This window comes from Rhinolophus sinicus, chromosome 9, assembly GCF_057876585.1.
Source record: "Rhinolophus sinicus isolate RSI-liver-muscle chromosome 9, RSI-T2T, whole genome shotgun sequence".
Lineage (NCBI taxonomy): Eukaryota > Metazoa > Chordata > Mammalia > Chiroptera > Rhinolophidae > Rhinolophus > Rhinolophus sinicus.
This window is the reverse complement of record NC_142509.1, coordinates 6227278-6253072: the sequence shown is the minus strand read 5'-3', so window position 1 is coordinate 6253072 and position 25795 is coordinate 6227278. Positions and strand designations below refer to the sequence as shown.

At 47.1% G+C, this 25795-nt stretch overlaps 1 protein-coding gene across 1 annotated transcript; it reads left to right on the top strand.

The window, feature by feature from the left end:
- The first annotated feature begins 520 nt into the window (after window positions 1–520).
- VPS26B (VPS26 retromer complex component B) lies at window positions 521–25752 on the top strand. Its single transcript, XM_019718834.3, has 6 exons — window positions 521–1146; window positions 9592–9748; window positions 18097–18261; window positions 20867–21042; window positions 22667–22809; window positions 23339–25752. The coding sequence occupies exons 1-6, from the start codon at window positions 924–926 to the stop codon at window positions 23483–23485; spliced, it is 1011 nt and encodes a 336-aa protein (XP_019574393.1). The 5' UTR covers window positions 521–923; the 3' UTR covers window positions 23486–25752.
- The last annotated feature ends 43 nt before the right edge of the window (window positions 25753–25795 follow it).

The window sequence follows — 25795 nt, the reverse complement described above, 5'->3', positions numbered from 1 at the left end:
CAAGGTTCCATGAGGCGGGTTTTTTTTAGCTTTCCCTTTAAAGTAGGGGTTAAGTAGTAAATTAAATTCTAATAGCGCCGTTGCCGTCTCGTTTTTCTTAAATAGGAGGACACTTTAAAGGGAATTTGAGACAGACTTCCTATAATAATTGTCACCTTTGCCCCTTGTCAAGTGACTTTTCGCGTGCGTCAAAAGGTTACCTTTACTCCGTCAAACAGCAATCGAACGTTGTACATATCCGAATGTGGATGGTAGACTAACATTAATTAAACTAAAACAATAAAGGAAAAGCGGGGGGGGGGAAGCATTCAGAAAGAACATGTGCAGATTTTTTAATTTTACGGGATGCGTGGGCCCTAATTCTGGAAAGAAGCCGTCACCACCACGTCAACTAAGGGAAAGACTGGCCGCCCTTCTTCCACTGCACATGCGCAGTGAGCATCTTCCCGGTGGTCTGGTGGCAAAAGGTACCGAGGCAGGGACATGCGCATGCGCGCGGCGTCTACCGCGTGCTGGCGCTAGGGGCTGTCCCCCATCCCCCGCCCCCCGCCCCGAGCCACCGGAGCGTCTCGGGGCGTCGCGCTGCCACAGGCTGGGCAGGCTTGCTCCGCCGCTCGGCTCTGTACCGCACCCGGTGGGCGGCGGCGGCCCGCAGGCCTCCGCTCTGCACCGCCCCCTTTGAGTTGCATTTTGCAGCCCTCGTCCCTCCCCGCAGCCGGCTGCTCGCGTTCTCTTTGGAAAGGTGGGCCGCGGTGCATCCGTCGCACAGCCGGCCCGGCCCTGCCCTGCCCTGCCCTGCCCTCCCCTCCAGGAGGAGCGGGCAGTCGTACCTCGCCCGTCGCCTGGCGGCGCATCCAGCCGGCTGATCTTCCCTTAGGGCAGCCCCAGCGCCGGGGAGCCCGGCCTGCCCGGCGGGCGGCGAGATGAGCTTCTTCGGCTTTGGGCAGAGCGTGGAGGTAGAGATCGTCCTAAGCGATGCGGAGAGTAGGAAGCGGGCCGAGCACAAGACGGAGGACGGGAAGAAGGAGAAGTATTTCCTCTTCTACGACGGAGAGACGGTCTCCGGGAAGGTGAGCCTTGCACTCAAGCACCCCAACAAGCGGCTGGAGCATCAGGGCATCAAGATCGAGTTCATCGGGCAGATCGGTGAGTCGCGCCCAGGGCCTCCCTCCCCCGCCGCGTCCGCGAGCCAGGCGCCCACTCGGGGCGAGGTGCAGCGGGCCGGGGCCGCTCTGGTGATGCCTGTCGGAGCCCTTCGTCCCCTGCGGTCTGAGGCCTGCCCGCCCGCCGTGGCCCGTTGCGTTACAGTCTTCCCTACCAAAAGGGGTAGAGGTGCCGAGGGCACAGCGGCGTCCCCGCTGCTGCTCGTCGTGGTGGGTACCTTGCTCCCGAGTGCCCCAGTTGTCCCTTCACCGTGTCGCTCAGCTTGGCTTCCTCCCTCCAGGATTTCGGAGTGAGATGCGCCTGCCTTAGTCTGCAGGTGGGTTTGTTAGGAGACCATTCTCCGGTACTGGTTTTGCCTTCCTCTGGCCCACGTTAAGCTGGTCCTCCGTGCCTTACTTAAGTTGCACTTTTACCCACCCCCTGTTTCTTTTGGAGTGATGTGGGAGAAATGGCTCACCAGTGTCTCATATCTCACCTTATCTCTGAACTTGCCTGTCCTTATACATGTTTTGAGAAAGAAGCGCTGCCGTCTGTAGATCCAGTCTTTCCTTTTACAGCCTGTGTTTCTAAGACTTCTTTATTAGAATGTTAGTTTTCAATGGGCTTACTTTATTCTTAAAGACAAGGAAATGATGCTCCTAAAACTAAAATTAAATGATCAAAATGTCTTAATGTTCCAATGGCCTTTAAATATGATTATTAACAATTAGAACTAGATAGTAAAAGACAGTAACAATACAGAAGATGTTGGAAGCCAGTCAAGACACAGGTGTCTCCATTTCTAACACTATTGGAGTCTTGTTTGTTAAAACCCTGCAGTACTTCTGAAATAAATTGTTTTTGTCATTAGGTCCGGAATAGATTCACAAGAAATACCGTATGGGCTGAGAAACCTCTGCCAAAGTCATACCCTATCCCGCATGCTGCATGTAGAACTGTTTAGGGTCTTCCCAGGAAAGCTTGTTAATGCTCTCTCAGGTCCTCAGAGTTCAGCAAAGAATCTGTTCTTCCCCCTTTTATGGAGGCTGGAAACCTGTGGCCTGTCTCTATTTGCCTCTGGCATTTAAAAGAATGAAATCAGGTTGAAGACTGGCTGATCCTACAGGAAACTTTTTGTTGTTTTTTCAAATCCAGAATACGAGTGGCCTTTTATGTACCGGAAGGGGGTCTAAAGAGTGAGTTTCATACCCTCTGCTCTCCTGCTTCTAGCTTAGATAGGGTTTCTCAGCAGCACTCTGTTGACACTTTGGACCTGATAATTTTTTGTTGGTGTAGAATGTTTAAGCAGTGTCCCCAGTCTCTACCCACCCGATACCAGAAGCACCTCCCTGCCCCTAGTTGTAACCTCAAAAATGTCTTGAGATATTGCCTTATGTCCCCTGCAGGGTAAAATCCCACTGAGAGAGCCACTGAGTAGATGGGATGAATCCTAAGCATTTTATGCTGAGTATAACATATGCTATAGTCAAGAAGCCATTACCGACTTAGAATTAGTATTTTCAAGTAGTAGTTTTAACATCATTGCATGGATTCTTTGACTCTGTAATATGAATGTAGACAGGCAGGTTTAGTGTGTGTCTATACCGTCATTCCAGATGGCAGTACTTTATCAGTATGTGAAAGATAACCAGAATGTCTGCTGCCCCAGCATATTAAGTGAGCTGTTCAGGGGGATTGGTGGTAAGGCCTTTTTCTAGTCTAAAAGGGAGTTCAGGAGGCTGCTTGCTGTACCTGCCCTGCCTGGTTTCTTGTGTATCTACTCGAATTCCAGAACAGCATCCCTGCTGAGTTTTGTCAGAACTTCTTATTGCTTCCATTGATAACTCTTCCTTGGGTCTGAGCACTCCTGTCTAAATGGACCTTGTGACTTTAGGGAAGCTGTGCACCTCTCTGGGCCTCAGCTTTCTTTCCTGAAAGGTAAGGATAACAAAATCACCTAGTGAGAATGTTGCGATGTCAAGGGATCATGCTTCATTCAGAGTGTGGTGTATCTGTGTCATGTACCTAAGACAGTGTGTCAGCTGACCTCAGGGCACCAGAGCGAGGCTACTGAGTAATTTTGCTAAAGTTGTGGTCTTGTGGTTTTTTCCTTTATTGCACTTCTTGACTATGCATGAAGTGGGAGGAGCTTTGGTGAGGTTCTAAGGTCTAGCTGTATGGGTGACATACAGTATGGGACTTCCTATCTGGGAGTAAGAAAGTTGATAGCATGGCGTTCTGCCCACCTTCCTCATTGATTGCCAATCTAAGTCAATTTTTCTTCTTATAAACCATTGTCTCTTGGATTTGGTCCTTCCTTCCTTCCTTCTTTCCTTACCGCCTTCCTTTCTTCCTTCCTTCCTGGGAAGAGTTCCTTAGCTTGAAAATAAAGTGGTTTATCTCATTAACCTTCTTATGCTTATGACTAAATTACTTTTTCTCCTGATGAAAGTGTTTTTGTCCCACCTTGTATATTCATTAGAGGGACAGCCTGGTATATGCTTGAGGATCAAACAGACTGGGTTACATTAAATTAAATAAGGCTCAGATCATAATAATACAGACTTTGCTAGTGTTTTTTGAGGACTATACATGAAGTGCAGGGCTTGGCACACGTAGTAGGCACTCAGTAAAAGGGAGTTAAGTTGATTATTGTCATTTTCTTTTTCCCTGTTAAGCTGGATCCATCAAGATGTTTCCATGGGCTAGACTCTTAAAACACTTCACCTTGCAGTCACCCTTGCTTTCTCCATGGAGAATGTTCCTACCAGCTTCCCCTTTGATCTGCCTGTTTACCTCCCCATGTTGCCTTCCCAGTGTCTTCATCTGGAAGGTACAATAGCCCAAGAAAAACCTTATGGAAGAGACTCTGCACAGGTTCCTTGCAGACCCTCATAGTGACGCAGGGCCTGCTCCGAAAAGCTCCTATCTTGACCTTGGTTTTGGAGGTTGACAGGAAGAGGGGTAACTTTTGTCCCTGCTTCCTTCTTACTCTATAACCTGCTCTGGCAATCTTCTCTGCACCCATGACATCAGTGTCTTCTTATATTCTGATGACTCCCAAATTCTTTCTTTGTTTTGACCTGAACTCTTTTCTGAGTTCAATGCCTGTGTTTCCCACTGCCTGCGTGACATCTCCACCTGGATCCAAAACAGAAACCCCTTTCTCTTTCCGCTCCAGCCCAGCTTAGCTGCTTCTCCTGGTTTGTTTGTTTGTTTCCCTTCATTTTGGCTTATGTCTCTTGGGTCCATTCAGCCTCAGATATTTGGGAGTTATCTTAGACTCCTTTTTCCTCCTCCCATGTATCCAATTGGCTTCTAAGTCTGGGTCTTCTCCAACAACTCTAACGTATCTTAAGTCTATGCTTCCTTTCCATTCCTAATGCTACTGCCTTTATTATTTCTTCTTGTAGCAAGCAGTCTCCTAAATGGTCTTCCTACCTTTGTTTTCCTCTTCTGTCAGTTCATCTTCTGTGAGAGTGAACTGTCTGAAAGGCAGTTCTAACATTGTCAGTCCCCTCCTTAAAATTCTTCTCATCGATTCCCTACTGGTTAAAGGGGGAAATACATATCTAACTCTTTCCTGAGCTAGCCCCTGCCTTTCTCTCCAGCTTCATCTCTCCCTCACCCTTCACGCTCATCACTTGTAGTTTCCTCAAAATATTATATTCCTTCTAGGATCTTGGCATCTTCCCTTTGTATGTAAACATCTTTCTTCAAGGTCTGACCTTCCACCCAAGCTCTTACTCATTCTTAAAGCTCCGCAAACATGACATCCATCAGAAAGCCTTCCCTGACTTCCCCAGGCTGACTTAAGAACCTCTTCCAGTATTCTGCTAGAGGCCTCATTGGTACCTCTTTTCAGGCAGGATGTGACAAGCTTGTTGGTTTTTGTTTTAACATGTCTATCTCCCTCACTAAATTCTGAGCCCCTAAAAGCCAGGGACTGCCTTCAGTCCATCATCAGTCTCATGGCTAATTTCTAGTCTCAGTGGGTGGCACATAGTAGGTGTTCAATAAATATTTGCTAACCGGATAAATTTGTCGGAGCTAAGAATTCACAGAAGCTATTCTCTAGATTTTTTTTTTTTATCTCCTCCTAGATAAACCAGAGTTATTTTAATGAAAGAAAAGGAGAGTGCAGGTTTGCTTTGCTGGTTACTGCTAAGAGGCTGGGCCCCTGCTTGTGGTGGAGGCATGATGAGCGGGGTGCAGTTAGCCCAGACCACTGAGAAGTAAAATGACCCACTGGCCTGCACCTACTTGTGCAGCATCTTCACTGAGGGAACCAGGGTCACGAAATGTTAAAGCTGGGTGTAGGTTCACATACTTTTGCATTTCTCTTTCATCACACCTTCTTGTGTCAAGCTGAGGCTCATTTTTCCCTGTATACAAAAAAATAAGAGTTGTCAGAGGTATGATCCATTCAGTTCTGCCCCAATTGCTCAGATGTTGCATTTTGAGCGTTGCCCCCTGAGAGTATAATAAGGTCATGTTTATTCACTAGTGATATATATGTTTTTTCTTTCATCCTCAGTAACTTTTTGAGCTGCATTGAGATTCTGCTTGCACCTTATGTACTTTTTCTGATGGCTTGGTCTGTGTCCTATCAATGCCAACAAAGGTGTGGTGAGGGCATCTCCTGTGTCCCTCTAGCAGCTAATGGCCCACATTTTTAGAAGAATGAAAGGTGGTATGTAAGGAGCCTTGCAGGAAGTTCTGCCATTGTTAGAAGGAGGAGAGACCATTTTTCAGCTGGAATCCCTGGAGAACAGTGTTGGTGTATGTAAGACACAGCTGGGCCACCTTGGTGACTAATGGGGTTAAATAAACCAAAGATAATTAGAGAGTTGGACTTGCAGAGAAGAATAGACATGAGCACCCTTGCACTACAAAGCCAAATAGATAATACATATCTGGATTTTTTTAAAAAATTTAAAAGTAATGCCTCTGGATGTATCTGAACCTGTTAGCACCAGTCAAGCCTGTACTTCTAAAAACTTCAGAGGCTTTCTGTATTTTAATTCATTCATCCATGAAATGCTAAGTAAAAGGCACATTGAGATTAAATAGATAGATTTTAGCCTATTAACAAGTTGTTTTGGGGGCTTGGAACAGAGCTGCACCTGGCTGGCTATGGGCAGCCCAGGGCTGTGACTCGCCACGCAGGTTTGCCAGGGTCCAGGAGATCTGAGGGGATGTAGGCAGCACGAATCGCGACTAGGTTGCCAGTCGGCAAACAGTGACTGGGAAAGTCAGGGTAAAGAGGAGGTCTTGTGAGGTCTTTTTGCGCTTACTAACTTAGTTTCTTCCAAGGTGGCCCTGGAGCCTGAAGCAAACAGCAAATCTCAGTGCATCTTTCACGTACTGACCCTATGCTTCACAGCTGGCTCAATTTCCTTCCAAAATGGCCAGTTCACTCCTCAACCGTTGGTGGCAAGTTTCACCATGAAAACATCCTGACTACAAAACTGATTTGTTTCTGTGGTAGGAGGCTGAAGACAGGAAAGTTACCTTAACCAACACACTTGGTCAGTTCTAACTTTTAGCTTGAAATAGGTAGTCCCTGAGGGCTTGGAGGTCGGGAAGAACGAGGCATGACTTGTGGCTGCATCTATGGAATAGAATAGAGGCAGTTTACCATCTCTTTAGGATCCAAACCTCCTGCAAGAACAGCCTTGGATTTTCTGTTTTAGCTTACGAGAAGAAACCAAACTTTCTGGCAATTAGCAAAGTATGGCTGCTATTTCTGCCCCGTTGCCTCACAGTGTTTGCAAAAGCATTGCAAACGGCTTAAATTATAAATGAAAAAGCCCAGTCCAGCCTGACTCAGGCTACATATTGGCCACTCTTCCATGACATGTGGTGCAGGAGCTTTTATTAACGAGTCCAGGAGGAAGAGTCTGAGGGAGAACATGACGCTATGCAGGGAAGGACCTCTCCTGCCAGACGTCCTGGCCGAAGCCAGGTTCCCCTGCTGGGTCAGGCGGACCATTGCTAGGATCCTCGGATGCTGGCAGCCTGAGTGCTCTCTGAGCCCTTTTGGATCGTTCTCTGTTTTGTTTCTCATGTTGCCTTTGGGCTGTGCGATCACATTTGTGTATTTTTCCATCCTTCTTTTCCCATCTTTCTCTTGACTCTGGGATTTCCCACTTAAAGATCATGGATGCTGGGGCCTCGCTCTGCCTGCTTTTGTCCCCTGAAACATATGGCCAGAATCCAGTTATTGGAAACTGAGGCACCAGGTTCCCCAGTTGAGGAGTAGTGCCACATAGAAGCCAGGCCCATCAACAAGGGCACATGTGACAGTGGACCAGCAGGAGTGAGTACAGAAGAGCCCTTGTCATAGGCTGGCCAGTGGCTCTGCTCCTACCCAGTCGGTGCACGTCCTTTTATTGAGGGGCACAACTACTGGATTTCAAAGTGAGCTAGGAGTTGCTCACCTTTCGCTGTCCTTTTCCCCCTTAGTTTGCAACTGTTGTCTCCCATTTAGTGGCTTTGTGGATTATCACTCACTACCTAGAATCCTACCCACTGCTGATTCCATTTAGTGTTTGGAACAGAGAAGGTGGGTTGTTTGTAATGTAAGATGGATCAAGATATAACTACATAGGAAATCAGCAACAACTGTAAGCACAGAATACAATGTAAACTAACACAGATGTAGCCGTACTAGTTTGGGATTAACCACACTGCTGCCACCTTCAAGAGTTGGATAAATCATAGGACAGAGGCCACTCTGCTTTAGAATGCCTCCCCGTCTGGTGGAAAACAGTGCCCTGTGGAATAGGTTTGGCAGGGCCAGCTCCCAGAACAGCAAGGGGTTGATTTTTGCACTCCGGCCAAAAGCACTGTTGAGACCATTTTCTCCTTCTGGACATGATTCTCCCCTAGAACAGAGCTGGCACATTACTGGCTCTGGTGGGGCCAGAGAACTGGTTTCTTCAGCCCAAGATGACTTTGATCCTGATTGGGTCTCAGGCCTTGTTCTGGGGTGGACCCAGAGCAAACACACCTCCGACCTGTAATCCCTGATGCTTATGTATCCCTAAGAGGTCTCCTGCTGTGCTCTGAAGATCCGGGACCAGGACTAGTGGGCTGTTGTCCCAGATACTCCTCTCTGTGGACCTGTCTCTTTATTCCCAAGCAGCCAACAGCAAAAGCGGCAAGTGCACTCTGCCTGCTCCATTTTCTCAGCTGGTCTATCCTACTTCAGGTTGCAGCCTAGCATAGCACTGGAGCCCAGAAATGCCAGGGGGTGGAACCTTGACGGTAATGTGGCCATGTATAGTCACAGTCAATGTTAAATGCCCCCACTGTGCAGCAGGGGATGGGGTGAGGAGGAGGATACCAGGAAGCTGGGCATATGGGCCTTATGTCTAAATACCATGAATATAGTAAAAGTTAACACTTAAACGGCAGAGTACATACAGGCATAAAATCATATAGGACAATACATGGCATGAAGTTAAGATAAAGCAATACAAAAACTATTTCCAGGGGAGGATAAATTGAAAGCTATGCCCCTCAAAGTGTGGTCCCTGGACAAGTAGGACCAGCATCCCCTGGGAGCTTGTTAGAATGTAAGTTCTCAGCTCCCCACCCCAGCCCCTGAACCAAATGCAAGGGGTGGAGCCCAGCGATCTGTGTTTTCACAAGCCCTCCGAGTGATTCTGATGTACACTGTCGTTTGAGAACCACTGCTTTAGATGGAGGGAGTAACACTAAACCTTGTGTGTCATGTTGGCCACATGGAATCCTTTCTGAGGGATAGTAGCAGCTAACGGCTAATATTCTTTGTTTGCTATCTACTATTTATTAGGTACTATTCTAAGTCCTATGCCTTCATTGCCTCCTTTAATTCTCACAAAACTTTCTGAAGTGGATTAGTTTTACCCCTGTTTTACCAGGTCATAGAACTAGATGCAGTCCAGTAGGAGTACTGCTCCCATCTCAGCTCTGCAGCCAACCCCGTGACTCTGTGCCAGCCAGTCATTTAACCATGCTGTCCCTCAGTTTCCTTATCTCTGATATGGGTCAGAAGGCCTGTCTTAGCGATCTCACAAGATTATTATAAGGATGCTATGATTAAATACCTATGAATATGCTTTAAAAGTTAGAAATGTTTTTAAAAACGTATTTAAAGAAGTGTGTTTTTGATAGCGGTTTCCCTGATATATCCCTTATTAAGGTGTTATCCTGATGTCCTGCAGCAGGATTATACTGGGCCACAGGATTTCTCTATGAAGCAGAAGAGTGTCTGGGAAGGAGGGAGGTGGAGGGAGACCAGTATATGAGGAATGCAGTGAAGGAGCAAAAGAGAGGGAGTCAAAAACAAGGTCTCTGGGGGGAAGGTCTTTCAGAAGAGGGGCTCCTGCAGCCTCGGGCCCCTCGCTTGGCCCCGTGTAGTTCGGGGTCTGGTAGAGGAGGCTGATGCTCTCTCTCCAGAACTCTACTACGACCGTGGGAACCACCATGAATTTGTGTCCCTGGTGAAGGACTTGGCCCGGCCTGGAGAAATTACCCAGTCGCAGGCCTTCGACTTTGAATTCACCCACGTGGAGAAGCCGTATGAGTCCTACACCGGGCAAAATGTGAAGCTCCGGTAAGTTGTGCCCCACCTGCCCCAGAAGCTACCCCACCTGAACCATAACCTGAAGCTGTCCACATTTCTGAGGATCTTTATTAGGGTATCGAAAAGAAAGCGCGCTGGGAGCAGTGGTGTGCTGCTAAACGTTTAGCAACAGGCTCTCTTTGGTTTATAAACCTTTGGTTTATAGCACCGGTCAATTCTGCAGTGTAAATATTCCCACCATGGCCAATTTCATGCTGCCAACCTGACGTCCTTCAATGCAAACTTGGGAAGAGATGTACAGCAGCCACTTTTACAGAACATAACTCATATGGAGATAATAAATATAAATTCCCCCAGGAGCAGAGAATTTTAAAATGTAGCAAAATAATTAGTGAGCAATGAGTTTTTAGTACCTATTAACTTTGTTTTTAATATAATTCAATTGTAAGTTTATATAATTTAATTTTAAATAATTGCTGTGTTTAATAACCTATTGATAAAATTCCTGAAAACTCAATAGTCAGCTTTTGCACATTGGTATAAGCCAGCTCCAGGACACCACTGCCTGGGCGTCAGGACGTACTGACCCTTAGTCCAGCTCTGCCACACAACAGCAATGTGATCCTGAGATCTGTCACTCAGCTCTCACTAGAAAAGTCGGTAATAGATTTAGCTTCTAACTCCAGATCTGCCCTCTACATCTTTTGGGGGTGATGAGAGAATAAAACGTAGTAGAGCATAAAAAGTTTTTAAAAGATTAATAAACACAATTTAAGTACATGGAGGTGTTTTTATTGTTCCAGTCTGGGAAACCCTTGAGGATAGGGACTGATTCCAGAGCCTCTGGGGTTTAAAATAAAAATAAAAAATTCCAGCACAACTGTATCCTCTTGGATGTAACCCAAGATTATGTGATATCACTGGGATAAAGCAGACTTCCTCCATCATTCTGGACACCTGGTTCCAGGTCTTGATACTCTCTCATCAGCTCAGCTTACTCTAATCACCTGAAGGCCCGGGTTTAGCATGGTGCAGAATAAAGCAGGACTTTTTTTTCATTTTCATTTTATTTTTCAATTACCACTGACAGACAATATTATATTAGTTTCAGGTGTAGATCATAGTGATTAGACATTTATATAACTTAGAAAGTGATCATCGTGGTAAGTCTAGTACCCACCTGACACCATACATAGTTATTACAGAATTATTGACTGTATTCTCTATGCTGTGCTATACTTTACATCCCTGTGACTTTTTATAATTTGTACTTTTTAATCCCTTCACCTTTTCCACCTAGCCCCCCAACACCCTTCCCATCTGGCAACTATCAATTTGTTTTGTATACTTATGAATCTGTATCTATTTTGTTTGTTTATTTTGCTTTTTTAGATTCCATATATAAGTGAGATCATCTGGTATTTGTCTTTCTCTGTCTGACTTATTTCATTCAGCATAGTACCTTCCAAGTACATACATGTTGTTACAAATACAGCAAGACTTTTCCTCCCCTTCTTTCTCCCTGGGCTCCTCTCTGCCATCAGAAGAGTGTAGGCTCTTTTTCAATCTTTATAGAGATCTAAACACTGACATTACCCCCACTAAAGACAGCATTTCATAACTTCACTCAGAGAAGGCAGCACCTAAACTTGGCTGTGGGATTTATTGTTATTTAACTTTATTTTTTTGCAGTGGATTTCTCTTAAATATTTTTATGTCAGAAAGAAAGGTGCTGAAAACAGTATGGCGATTTCTTAAAATATTAAAAATAGAATTACCATATGATCCAGCAATTTCACTTCTGGATACATATCCAAAAGAAGTGAGAGCAAGGGCTTAAATGGATATATGTATACCCACATTCGTAGTCACATAACAGCATATTCACAATAGCCTTCTGAGTGTCCATAGACAGATGAATGGATAAATAAAATGTATATACATACAATGGCATGTTATTCAGCCTTGAAAAGGAAGGAAATCCTGTCATGTGCAACAGTATGGATGAATCTTAAAAACATTATGCTAAGTGAAATAAACCAGTTATTAGAAGACAAATACTGTGTGATTGCATTTATATGAGGCACTTAGAATAGTCAAACTCATAGAGACAGAAAGTAGAATGATGGTTGCCAGGGGCTGGGGGGAGGGGGAATGGGGAGTGAGTGCTTAACAGGGACAGAGTTTCCGTTGGGGAAGTTAAAGTTCTGGAGATGTATGATGGTGATGGTGGTACAACAGTGTGAATGTACTTAGTGCCACTGATCTGTACACTTAATATTGGTTAAAATGGTAAATTTTGTGTTATATATATTGTAGAGGAAGAAAAAAAAACAAAAAAACGTTTCCTTGGCAGGGCCCTGCAAATTAGACTGACAAGAGACAGATTAGAAAGAGAAGAAGAAAGAAGCTTATTCACATGTGCATTGCACACACGTGGAAGTCAATGATGAGTAACTCAAAGGGGTGGTTTGAACTTGGGTTTATGTAAACATCTTACCAAAAAAACAAGAATTTTACCAAGACATGGCAAGGCAAAGGAAAGTCTGGGACTTTGAGCTTCTAGGGCAACAAATTGTGGGAAGGTAAACATGGGGGAAATAAATGGAAGACCAGGGTTGTATTTGCAAGGTTTGTTATATAGATTGGTCTGGTGCAGTCTCTGGGCTGATAAGAATAAGGACAGTTTATAGAAGATGTAAATTCCAGCTTGCATCTTACGATGTAGGCAGAGGGGAAACATGAAAAGTTGTTTTGGGTTTATTTTTCTTTGTTTTTAGGCAGGGGAGTGGTTCTTTTGGAGGATGACTTTAAAGTCAATGTGTAGTACTTGATGGATGGGTAGAGTATGGAGACAAAACTGTTAGAAGGCTAGTACCATGTTTCCCCGAAAATAAGACCGGGTCTTATATTAAGTTTTGCTCCAAGAGACACATTAGGGCTTATGTTCAGGGGATGTCATCCTGAAAAAAATCATGCTAGGGCTTATTTTCGGAGAAACACGGTAGGAGGTCCTAAGAGTTTTGCTGTCATGGACACAAAGTGAACAGGCAGAAAACCAATTTAATAGACGTCGACAGAATTTACTAACCAGTGAAGATGAAGACAGAGGGCTGTAGGGAGGAAGAGATGATTTGTAGCTAAGATGATTCATCCAATTTTAAAGTTTGGAGCACTGGCAGACTAGAGAGGTGGAAAGCTTCACTAGACAATTGGAAACGCAAGCCTGGCGCTCAGGACAGAGAAATGCACTGTTGGGAATCATCTGCTCAGTGATAATACCTCATAGGGTTTTCAAGAAGGAGAGCTAAGAGAGAGAAGAGCTTGTGGTGCGGGGCAGCCTGCGGGGCCTCTAGTCCCACTCCCCACATAAGAATGCAGGATATGGCGAGGCCAAAAAGGAACACCCATGGAGCCATAGGTAGGGGAGTCATACCCCTATGGTCTCACTGGAGGCAGGAGTCACATGACCTGCAACCTGCTGTCCACTTCTCTGCCTGCCAACCAACCGAATCGACTCTCGACCCCGCCTCGACTCCCTCTCCAACCAGCGCAGCCGCGGCAGTTATATTAGTGGCTAATTGGCTAACTGGTTACAGCTGACGGCCATCTAGACACAGCTGATGGCCATCTACTACCTGAGTCAGCACCTTTCCACGTGAGGCCAAGAGCCTGGAAACTGCTCTCTGGGACTCTGTCCGCACACTCCACCCCTACGGGGTCTCGCCTCACAATCTATGCGACAAACATCTTCCGCGAGGGGCCCTGTGTGAGGAGCCTGGAGGTGAATGCAGTATCCTGGACACAGCCAGGCTCTCTGGGCACAACCAGGGTTTCTCAGGGCACCACCAGTCCTTCTGGGCACAGCCAGACTTCCTGGGCTTCTTAGGGTACCACCAGTCGCCTGTTGCCCTCCTGGCAGGCGGTACTGTCACACTGTAACCATGTACCAGGGCTGTGGCAACACTTGAGGAGGGTGGTGTGCATGCCCGCGTGTCATCGCTTTCACCACCCGGATCTGGAGACGGAACTCTCCTACTGACATCCATAAGCTGAGGCCATGTAGCACGTCCACCCCTAGAATATACTCCGGAACGGGGGAGACATAAACCTCGTAGCTACAAGGGGGAAGCCTTCCTATACCCAGTGGTAAGGAAACGGCTTTCACAGTCACAGTTTTCCCCCCGTAGCCATCAATGCAGACTGCTGGTCCGGGGAACAGTTCTGGGTTCCCATAAACAAGACTGCAGTCTGCACCAGTGTCAACTAGAGCCAAAACCCTCTGCACATTAGAAGGGGACCAATGTATGGACAGTTCCACGTGGGGCCTCTGGTCCCCGCTTGTCCCCTCTGACCGGTACCTTGGCCCCACCCCTAATCAAGCTGAAAGGAGTCGGCCTCAAGCGGCCGCATGAAGTCCTGGAGGGACACGGGTCGCGCTTTCCCAGATTTCTCCTTTAGGCTTCTCCGGAATTGCTGTTCCAGACGCAACTGTTTCCAAAGTTCCAACAACAGTGCATTGGGTTGTCAGTCTATTTTTTCCCAATCGACCCTGCTGCCACGAGATCACGCCACATCTGTGCGCGTGTTACTCTCTGAGGCCCACGACCTCGCCCCTTTACTTTTGATTTGGGCTTCCAAGTCTCAACTGCTCGGACCTCCTGTCTTAACTTCCTTCGCCTCCAGCTTTCAACATCCCCTAGGGTGGCCATGGCAGTTGTAACATCATGGATCCGTCGCCCCACATAGGGTGTAAGAATGGCAACCAAGGATCCAAAAGTACTCGCAGGTGCAGTATCCAAAACCAGATCTCTCATGCTGGCTGTAAAAAGCTCGTCATCCGGCCCCTGCATATTAGGGTTGAAAATAGCATGTCTCATACCCATTTCACGGATGATTTGAGTAAGTTCCGTATATGACTGCCATTTACTCACAGTATCTGGCAGCTGGCCAGCCTGTCCCCATACTGTGCGTACCACAGCAGTGAGCCACTACATCACAGTGTGGTTTCCCTGATTTTGGGCCAACCTATGGCAGATCTGTAACCTTTGTTGCAGGGATGGATGCACTGTCACAAAGGCTGGCTTTTCCATCTCGCCTGGGGAGCAGAGAATGCTGTCTGCTCCCTCATCCCATAAACGTAATAGCCAAGCTGAGACTGGGTCTCCAGGGCGCTGTCTGTACCGCCTCCCCAGCTCCTGCAACTCAGTGGGAGTGTAAGGGGTGTAGGTCGTGAACTCAGTCACAGGTGGGTTGCCTGCAGCAATGCCCCCCCGGACCCAAAGGTTGCTCATGCTTTACCTTTTGCTTCAAGATTGGCCGGGCTTGGGGGTTGGGAGCTACATGTCTCCACTCGTTTCCTCTGCCTCTGCCTCAGAGTCTCCACTGTGGGGCCCCTCTTGGATCCAAGCTTCCAGTGCTTCCAAATGGGACACCTGGGCCATTTCATTAAGCGCACTTTCCGTGTTGAGACTCAGTGCAGTGAGGAACATCCAGCCCACGCGGCCGGCTGTAGCCTTCGCATCCTCCGGCAACCGCTCAGCCAGAGCCTGCAGGGCCCTCTCCACGCTGGCCGGAGAGCCGTCCATGTCCTCCCACCCCTCCTTGGGGGTCCAATTTCTGAGAACAGTGGCCACCGGGCACCACACACTGTATGGGGGCCACCTGTCCTCCTGGGCAGAGTCAGACTCCATTCCTACCTGGTCGGAATCTTGCTTGCCGTGCCAGGTGTCTGAGTGGGTGGAGGCTTCGGTGTAAGATGTCCGCAACCCTCAGAGTCTACAACAGTGGACTACCAAAAAGCCAGTGATGCCTGCTACGGCCAACAGGGCAGCATGCCATCCGGAGGCTCGAGAGGAGCACCAATTCACTGAAGGGTCACGTCTCTCTCAGGCAGACCGCACTCCTCGTCTCTGGCGCTGCTCCTCATGAGCTTCCTGAGACTGCGTTTTCACACGCACAAACTGCTGTACCATCCCTCAGAGAGCTTTGGCCGGCGCCATACCCTGCTCACTGCGCCACTTGTCGTGGGACCCTGCTCGCTGCGCCATTTGTTGTGCGAGGCGGCCTGTGGGGTCTTAGCTCCCGCTCCCCACATAAGAACGCAGGACATGGTGAGGCCAAAAAGGAACTCCCATGGAGCCATAGGGAGGGGAGTCATACTACTATAGACTCACTGGAGGCTGGAGCCACATTACCTGCTGTCCGCTTCTCTGCCTGCCAACCCAGCAACTGGACTCTCGACTCCCTCCCCAACAAGCGCAAGGCAGTTATATCAGTGGCTAATAGGCTAACTGGTTACAGCTGACGGTCAATTAGCCACAGCTGACGGCCATCTACTACCCGAGTCAGCACCTTTCCACGTGAGGCCAAGAGCCTGGAAACTGCTCTCTGGGGCTCTGTCCCCACAGAGCTCAAGGCCTATTGGGGCTATTGGGGGATAGTAGGAGGTGAAGCAGCGTAATGCCCTCCTGTGGAACCATGGGAAGAGCATTTCAAGGAAGAGGAAGTGTTTTACACTAACATAAAACTGATGCTGGAAAAAAAGGCCACTGGATTTGGTAACTGGGAGGCTGGGTGTTACCTTGAGGGCAGTTTTCGGTGGTGGCAACAGAAGCAAGGGGTGAGTAGTAGTGACGGGGGAAGAAGCTCCGGTAGTTAGAACAGGACCCCTCTATGACAGGTGTCTCTCAAGGAAGGTCAAGAGTGTAAGGCCTGGAGAGTGTTTGGGGGATTGATGAGTTGGGACTCCTTATAAACTCAAAGGAAGGAGCCTTTAGCTGCTGAGAGATTGGATATGTTAAGAAAATTGCAAAAATTGAAGGATCAAGATGCCGACTGTAGTTTTCTACCAAGGCTCCCTTATTAGAATTACGTGGGAGGCTTTAAAAAATGTTGATGCCTCGGTGCCTTTCCAGAGCAACTAAATGTCAGGTGCTTCTGGGCATCAGGATTTTTAAAGCCCCTCCGCCCGGGTGATTGCGATGTCCATCCAGATTGAGAGTCCTCCTGCCAGAGGGAGAAGGAGGAAGGGTCTTGAGAGACAGAGGTGCTGTTGGAAAGGAAAAAAGGATGGGCAGCGATACAGACACACATGTTCAGGTTCTAAGCCAGAAACAGCACAACCAGAGAAAGCAGAGAATTATAAATCTTGACTTGGAAGGCCTTCATCTTAATATAGTAAAAGTAGTGCCTTCCACAGAGAGGAGGAAGGGGAGGCTTGGGAGCCTAAGCAATTAGAAAAGAGTTAGGAACACATGTCTTGGGGAGTGTGACAGAAGTTACTGAGATAAATAAAAAAGGCTGCCAAACAGCAGTTAGTGCCACACAGAAGAGAGTAGTCTAATGTGTAGTTGATCTGGTTAGCAATTTTGTCCAGGCATGCTTGACAGACGGTAGGGATTATCTAGTTTTACTTAGAAAAAATACATAATCAAAGGGGTATTTCTTCCCTCCTTGGGTATTAGCTAGAGTTAAGTCAAGGGGACGGGCATGCTGGGAAGGTCACACTAAAGTAGCTGGCCATAGAGATCGGGCTTGGCACACTGGAACCTTCAGGGGCTGTGTCTTTGTCTTCTTTCTAACTTGCCCACTATCAGAGCAACCCCTTCCCCTAGGATCCTACTTCAGCCAGAGATTTTCTTTGTTCAAACACACCACCTCTCCCACCTGTTGCTTTACTTAAAAGGTTTGCTCTCCTGAATGCTTTTCTCTCTCCCCCCAGTACCTGATTCCTGTACCTGAATTAGCACTTACGTGATCTAATTTTTCTGTTTATTTGCCCATCTTCCCCAGGGGATTATGAGACTATATGTCTTACTCATGCTATACCTTGAAATGAATGTTTGCTGAATAAATAGCTGACTTAATTTCTCCATTCTCTGTTCTTCTCATTTAACTGTGAGTGACTTGAAAAATGCTTAGTGCTTGAATATTTTTAAATGAATAGGCATGCATAGATGGGTATAAGGCACATGACATGAGTTAAAGAAAAAAACCTGCACACAGATACAATGTAGATAGTAATGAGGGCCGCGAAAGGCACAGGAATAACACACTATTGCAATACAGAGTAGAGAAATCACTTTTACTTAGAGCAGCATTCGTAACTCAGAGCACGGGCTCAAAAACAGATTTGGGGGAAGGGCCTTTGAACTCCCTGGAAGCGTAACTGCAGAATGTTGTGTGTAAGTGCACATGTGCATTTTTTTCTGGGAGGAGGGTCCACAGATACAAATTCTCAAAGGAATACAAGGCACCAAAGGTTAACCGTTGTAAGGGGTTCTCTCAAGTGGGTCAATTTGATGCGTAAACCTAGTAAACCTACGTAGCATCTGGAGACTGGGACTATTCCTTCACGATGCCTCCATCTCCTCCAGGTATTTCCTTCGAGCCACCATCAGCCGTCGCCTCAATGATGTTGTCAAAGAGATGGACATTGTAGTTCACACCCTCAGCACATACCCAGAGCTGAACTCTTCCATCAAGATGGAGGTTGGGATCGAGGACTGTCTGCACATTGAGTTTGAGTACAACAAGTCCAAGTAAGTGCCAGGGCCCTACGTTGTGGAAGAACCATTTGGGCAGGCTGACCTGAGACCTGGTCAGAGTGCAGAGTGATGGCAGCCCTTGCCTTGGCTAGTCCGTGGGGACCTGCTGTGGGGGAGGTCACAAAAACAAGAGGGAATGTATGTGCCAGACTAGCTGAAGGTAGACTGACCAGGAAATAAAACCTCATTTGACGTAAATTAAACTATAGTAATTTAAGAAGGTAAATTTAGGTTAAACAGCCTACGATGTCTTTCGAAGTCCAGCTAAACTAGCTTTAAGGCTATTTGTTTTGGATTCCACGTACAGCTGTTTCCTTTTATTGCTGAGAATAGTCTCAGAACACCATTCCATTATCATCTGTCTCCTGTATACAGTATGTCTTAAGAAGGCAAAGTGAGGAAATCAAACCAGCCACAGTTCGCTGCTTCTTCCTTGAACTAAAATGAATGATAGCAAAGAATACCTGATGCCTTTTCATAAAGGTCTTCAAGTAATTGTATTTTAACTAGCAAGTTGGGGAGCCATATATGTCTTAAACTATGTTTACTGTTAGAACATGAAAATATTTAACTGTTTGTAAATCACAACATGTACAGTTTAAAATGCACCACAGCATCTTCTCATTATAATACATTCTTGAAAATGAAAATCAAATGTGTGAAAGTAAAAGTGTATTCTATTCACAGAGAACTAAAAAAAGAAAAGAAAAGAAAAATCACCAAGTATGTAACTAGGGTTCTCGTGGTGAAGAGACCCTTACCTCAGACCCACTGTCATCCAGAAGCTTGGGGCAGAGAGGGCTGAGCCACATGGCTCTCCTGAAGGGGTTGGGAACAGAGTTTTTTTTAAAACCGAGAACAAATGTGCTTCCTAGCACAGGGGTGAGGGGAAAGGTGTGTTTTAGCCCCTGCCCTGGAACAAAATGGGGTGTCAGTAAAATGACACTATGACCCAGAATGGTCTGGGCCCTGCATGGTCTGGGGTCCACCTGTGGAGTGGGGCAGGGTGAGCTGGGAGGCAGGTTGATCTAGGCCTGGCAGGGACATGTAAAGGAACAGCCTACTGCTTCTTTCTCCTCATAGTCTCGGGGCTTTGTGGGCCTTCCTGGAAAGGAGCCATTGAAAGTACCTGCCCACCAACACCCCAGCCACCTGACAAAGGGGGTGGCTGGCCGGCAGTGCCACTTGTAGGAGCTCAGAATACCCCTCAGTCAACAGTGTGTTCAGGACCAAATTTAGTATGTGAAAGGCACTTTAGAGAGTTAGTTACATGACGCCAAAGACTGGATCCTCCCAGAGAGTGCATGTTCTATATGACGTAACAGGAAGAGCCCAGCACTTAGAATCACATCCTGTTTTGCCACTAAGGAGTTGAACTAAGGTTAACAGGTACTTAAATTTTTGTACCTTGGGTTTCTGAAAAATGAGGGCTTGGATCAGCTTCGTGGGTTTCAAACATACAGGAAGGGTGAAGTCAGAGAGGAGCTGGGAGCCAGGGCTCTAGGCCCTCCACAGGAATAGCTCTTCTGTTCTTACGTAGTAATGCTTCTGTGTGAGATTTCCTGTAGCATACAGGGACGCTCCATTTATAAAAGTTGGAACACCCGTAGCGTCTATGATCTCTAGGCATTCCTTCTAAAATGCTGTGAGTTGGCCTACACTCTGCTTTTGGAAGCGTTCTGAGGTTATCTACTCAGAGTATCTGCAGTCTTCCCAATTAGATTATTAGCAGAAAGATGGCATGAAGTAATGGGGCGAACACAAGCCTAGGAATTAGGAACGTGAGTTCACATCCCATGTCTGTCCCCTGCTCAAATCCTGGTTGAACAATTATGTTTATTTTCTTTGAACTTCCTTTTCTTCACCTGTGATATAAGGAGCTTAAATTCTAAAGTCCCTGCCAACCCTCAGGGCCTACGATTCTGAGCTGCAGGTTTGCAGATTTTGCTCTCTGCCTGCCATGCCTGATACAGGGCTGTGCACATACAGATCATTATCCCTTCTGCCTGACCCCAAGAAAAGCAGTATGCACCATGGCTGGGTTCCTGATGGCTCAGAGCACAAGCCATGTGAGCAGAGCCCAGAGAGGTGTGGACGGAGTTTGATGCATGTATCTTGCTCTGCTGCTTCTGCCTGGCCTGGCGGGTCCACGCCACGCAAAACTGTTTGTGGTGATCTATCAAGGCCCAGTTCCCAAAAGACATTTTGTAGAGCTCAGAGAGGAAGAGCAGGACCTGTTTCTGCATGTGTGGGTGTGGTCTCTCACACATTAGGATATCTAAAAAATCGCACACAAATACAAAACGTGTAAAAGAAGTTATAGGACCTGAGCAGATAGATCAGATGAGCAAGCATGAATGGCTGATGTAACATGCAGGAAAAACATCCTTTGAGTTGTATCTGGAGGAATGGAAGGGACAGAAGTTACTTTGATATAAGTAAAGAACATGTTGGGAAATCAGGCTGCAATGGCAGTGTGGGTGGGAATATGGGCGAGTGTGCTCTGTGACTCCATGTCCTGAGACCATAAAGGTCTGTAAATGTGCAAAGCATTGGATGCTGTACACACACCTTGTTTTCTTTACTTTCTCTTCCCCAGATACCACTTGAAAGACGTCATTGTGGGGAAGATATACTTCCTGCTGGTGAGAATCAAAATCAAGCACATGGAGATAGACATCATCAAGCGGGAAACAACAGGCACCGGCCCCAACGTGTATCATGAGAACGACACGATAGCCAAGTATGAGATCATGGATGGAGCGCCAGTGAGAGGTGAGCCTCATGGCCCCCACAGCCCTGAGCCACCGTACCTTTTCTCCTAGGCTCTGCGCAGTTCTGGAAGGGCTAGAGGGATTATACTGTTCAAGTAAGATTTTTATTAACCTATAATTTCTTACTGTCTAACTATATACTGGGGTCACAATAAGGAGGAAAGGGAGGGCTCCTACCCCACCTTCACCCAGAAGAGCTCCTTTATATAGTGAACTCGTGCTGGAGATTGATTCTCAAGAGTAATGCCGGTGTTTTTTTTTTAAGTTTGCAAAAGACTGGTTCAGCAGATACTTTGAACATTTTATTACTTTTTCCTGTTGACATTCTGACATTCTTTGCTGCTAGGGGGCAAGAGACTGATACAGAATAGTCATTTTTGTTACTTAGTTCTAGCTCTGGTAAAATGATGCATTCTCTGCATTCCTTCACCAAGTGTAGATACTCTGGCCAACACTACCAGGGCCTACAGACAGCGCTGGGAGCTGGACGGAAAGGGTCCTCTCCGCACCCTGCACAGAGCTAACATTACACCTGGTATGGGGAGAGTTGAGAGCTTTATTATTGGGGGAATCTGTGTGATTATTTGGGAGTAGCCATCATTTTACGTTCTTCATTGGCTCTGCCGAAACTGATGATGAAGAATGTATTTTTTCATGTAGAAGTGCTTGGTGATGCCAGGGTTTTATTCAGTGTATTTCCACAGTCTGTTCCAAGCAGAAAGAAGGGCGTCATAGATTAAGCAGCCTGGAACACTGGGGACAATGACAGCACATCCTGGAGTGTCACCATACCAGGTCCTTGGGGGGATAGGCTCGAACTCTAACTGTGTTCCATTTTTTCACCAGCTGTGCAAGTAGAGCCAATTGTCATTTTCCGTGTACAAATGAAACAGCAGATAATTAAAAGATCATTTATATTTAGCTTTAGACTACATTATAGGTTTGGCCTTTCTCAGTAGAATTACTGCCCTAATTTTGTTCCACTTATACTAAAAGGCGCAGTGTTGGAGCTGGAGATCTAAAATATTATGTCGTCTGTTTCCATAATTTTCCACATGAGAAAATTAAGGTCCAGAGAAAGGAACACACTTACTCAAAACTCATACAACTGGTTAATGGAGAACTGGGACCAGAATGAGGATTTTCTGTTACCCAGACCACTATACCATCTTGCCAATCCATCTTCGAGTTGTGACGTATTTTGGAGGGCACGCACCAGTTAGGGTGAAGGGAGATGGCATCGAAATTGCTGGGTGACATGGTGAGTTAGCTGGAGCCTGACAGTTGGCTCTTGAAAACCCAACAACTAGACACGTTACATGTGATCAGAGGAAGCCTGACAGGACTGTATCCCTGTGCTGTTCATCCTCACTGCCACTCTCTGGTCTCCGTGGGGAGATGGTGAGAGGAGGATGCTCAGAAGGTGCAACCAGACCTGGAATGGAATTGCAGAGTCCTGTTTTTGCTTCAGCAAGTCGTTGGGCAGCAGAATGCAACTTCCCAACGGCATTTGTGTGAGTGTTCTGTGCCGTGCTCAGGTGGCATCTCCCCGCTCTGGTCAGTGACTTGGTATGCGGTAGAGTGGTCACTTTGTCCCTGCTCTGATTCCTGCCTGGTCCTTATAGGAGAGTCCATCCCAATCCGGCTCTTCTTGGCTGGCTACGAGCTCACCCCCACCATGCGGGACATCAACAAGAAGTTCTCGGTGCGCTATTACCTCAACCTGGTGCTTATAGACGAGGAGGAACGGCGCTACTTCAAACAGCAGGTGAGGGCCTGGGCACCTCCTACAAACCCATGGCGGCCCTAGTGACAGAACAGAAAGGACATCATTTCTGTGGGGATAAGGCTCCGTTTCTGACAGGTTAAGGAGAATGGTACCGTGTTTCCCGTCTTATTGGTCTCATATTAATTTTTTGCCCTAAAAGACACATTAGAGCTGATTGTTCGGCTAGGTCTTTGGGGACACACGGTATTAGTCTCCATGCCACTTGTTGGTTTGCCAAGAGGTGGAAACCATGGATTACCCAGAGTTCCACAGCAAGAATGAGGGTTCCCACTTGATACCTGGAGTCTGCTTTCTCAGGCCCAGCCCCAGCAACTACTCTGCCCTTGCAACGCACACCATCCAAAGCCGCCCTGGGCATATGGAGGTATGGACAGCTGCTATCTTGGGTGAGAGACAAGCAAGGAGGATTTTGCCTAAGATTCCCCAGGAGAAAGTTAAAGCCTCTGAGAAATCCATCCCCATGCCTGCTGCTCATGGTGTCACGTTGCCCCCTCTCCCAAATCTGCAGGAAGTGGTGTTGTGGCGGAAGGGTGACATCGTACGGAAGAGCATGTCCCACCAGGCAGCCATTGCCTCACAGCGCTTTGAGGGCACGACCTCCCTGGGTGAAGTGCGGACCCCCAGCCAGCTGTCCGACAACAACTGTAGGCAGTAGGCCCCCAGGGCCAAGAAGCTGCTGGGCTTCCACCCAGCACCCCCGTCTACCAAACACCAGCGGCTAGGGGAGGTGTACCACAGTGCGATGCTCAGCTGACCAATTTCTTGCAACCTAAAAACAAATCATGGTTTTTGACTTAAATTCTTTTTTCTGAAGAACCTGAGGGGCTTGGGCTGGGAAGCAGTCTCCTTGGGATTCTGAGGCTGGTGTGGGAATCGCAACAGGTAACATCCTGGAAGCTAGTCTCTCTCTGGGAAAAGAGCCTTCTGTTGAGGCTTTGCGCGTGGGCTGCCTCACATTGTATAGGCGAGCAGCAGAGTGCCAGCGTCCTTGGCTCTGGCTCTGTGGCTTCCTGATACAGTATCTGACCACGTCCCTGGGGATTCTGAACTGCCAGCAGGGCCCCACGTAGTCACGTCTTGTCCTCCCCTTTATGTTCCTGAGGTAGTGGCAGGAGTTGGGCCTGCCCCATCCTAACTGGCCAGGGCAGACTCAAGACCAGGAAGCTACCTCTTAGGGAGTCTTGGATGTGGTGCTTTGAAGTTTCCACATGCCACCTCCTTTCTGGCCTTTCTCTCCCTGCTGGAACCCAGGAACTTCCGTTCTCCATCTTCTATGGATTCTTTTCAGTAACATCCTAGAATAGAAGCCTGTAGAAGGCCCTTTGGCTGATTGTCCCCTCACCTGTGAGAAATCCTGGCACAGACACCCAGGGGTCAGTGTCATGCATGGATAGCAGCAGTGTCAAACACAGGAGGCCGAGCCGGAAGGCGTATAACTGCGTGGTAGCTGTCTGCCTGCAGCATGTGACTCCCCTCATCGGCCCTGAGGGCTGGGTGGTTTTGGGGTATTGTTCCGTGTGCCCCAGGAAGCCTAAGCAAAGGCATCTGTTTCCTTCAAAAACATATCCTGGGAAGGGGCCTTGATCTCTTTGCTTCCATCTCTTAAGGATGGGTTCTCATCACTCCTTGCTCTCCATTTAATTTCTGAGAATTGGGGTGTGGATTTCAAACCCTTGGAAGTTTTGTTACTACTGTCACCCAAGCCCCTTCACTCCCTGCCTAAACCTAAGAGTTAAGGGAAAGTGATGAGAGGCCTCACGAGAAGACTCTGCTATGTAACTTCAGAATAATTCTGCTTGCCAAATTATGTCTTCATCTTCACCAGTTGACTGACCAGAGTTTAGCACCATTAGTATTTTTGTTTAAAAACATATACAGAAACTCTCGTGGATGTTCTTGTTAATAGTAGAGGGGTTTTTCCCTCTGTTGTGCTGTGCTTGGGCCTATTGTAGATGTTGGCGTCCTTTTCTGCCTCATCTGGAAATGACCAGGAATTACTCCTATTGGCCTCCGTTCCCTTCTAGAATGACCAAGCAGACCCCACTGGCCAATAAGTACAATATTTGGCGGTTTGAGTACTCTGTAATTTGGAAAGCAGAGAGGTTGGTTCCTGTATCATCTTTCAGTTAGTATGGAAAACGGGTACTCCTATTTTCCTCAAAAAAATCAGTGTAATTGTGGGCCTTTGAGCAGGGCTCATGGATCAGAAGTGAGACTAGATGGAAAGGCATTTGGGATAACACTTGAGGATGACGGGGGTGGGGTGGGGTGGGGGAGGGGGGAGCAGCAGAACCAAGGAACGTGAGGTGGTTTCCCCCATGCTGGTCCCTGAGTTCAGGTGCCACGGACAATCCCCATGGGAACAGGATCATCCATCCAGCTGCCCCTGGATTTTTCAAGGTTAGGACTTAAGTGTATGGGGGAGGCAGGTTCTGTGTTCCTTGCCTTTTTCAGAGCATGAGATTAGACTCTGGTGTGCCTCCCGTAATAAGTGGCATTCTAACTAGAAAGCATCTGCCAATTCCTCTGCCTCCCAACAACACACATTTATTTTCCAACTTTCCTAACATCTTAAACCTTTATTCTGGGAGAATGAGAAGATAGAATTTGCTTTTATTCTCTCAGGAGCTGTGCACAAGCCAGGTCTTCTGTTTTTTCTTACTCTGCCGCCATTCTCTACTTCTCTGTCCAACTGTGGAAGTGAGGGGAGGCTCCTGTCCCCCTCTGTAAAGTTTCCCGTACCTGGGAGTGTATAGGTACTAAACCAAGCAGTGCAACTTGTAATTAAGCAGCTGCAGTGTTTACATGTTTCTTAATGTGTCGTCTTTTCAATGGCTGTATTTTAAAAAAAGAACTTGTTTCAGTTGTTTCTGATTAAAGGAAGCCCCTGTGGCTTGGAGGCATCATGCCCATGTTCCATCAGGTTCTGTGGTCTCTTGTCTTACACTGTCCCACCTCACATACA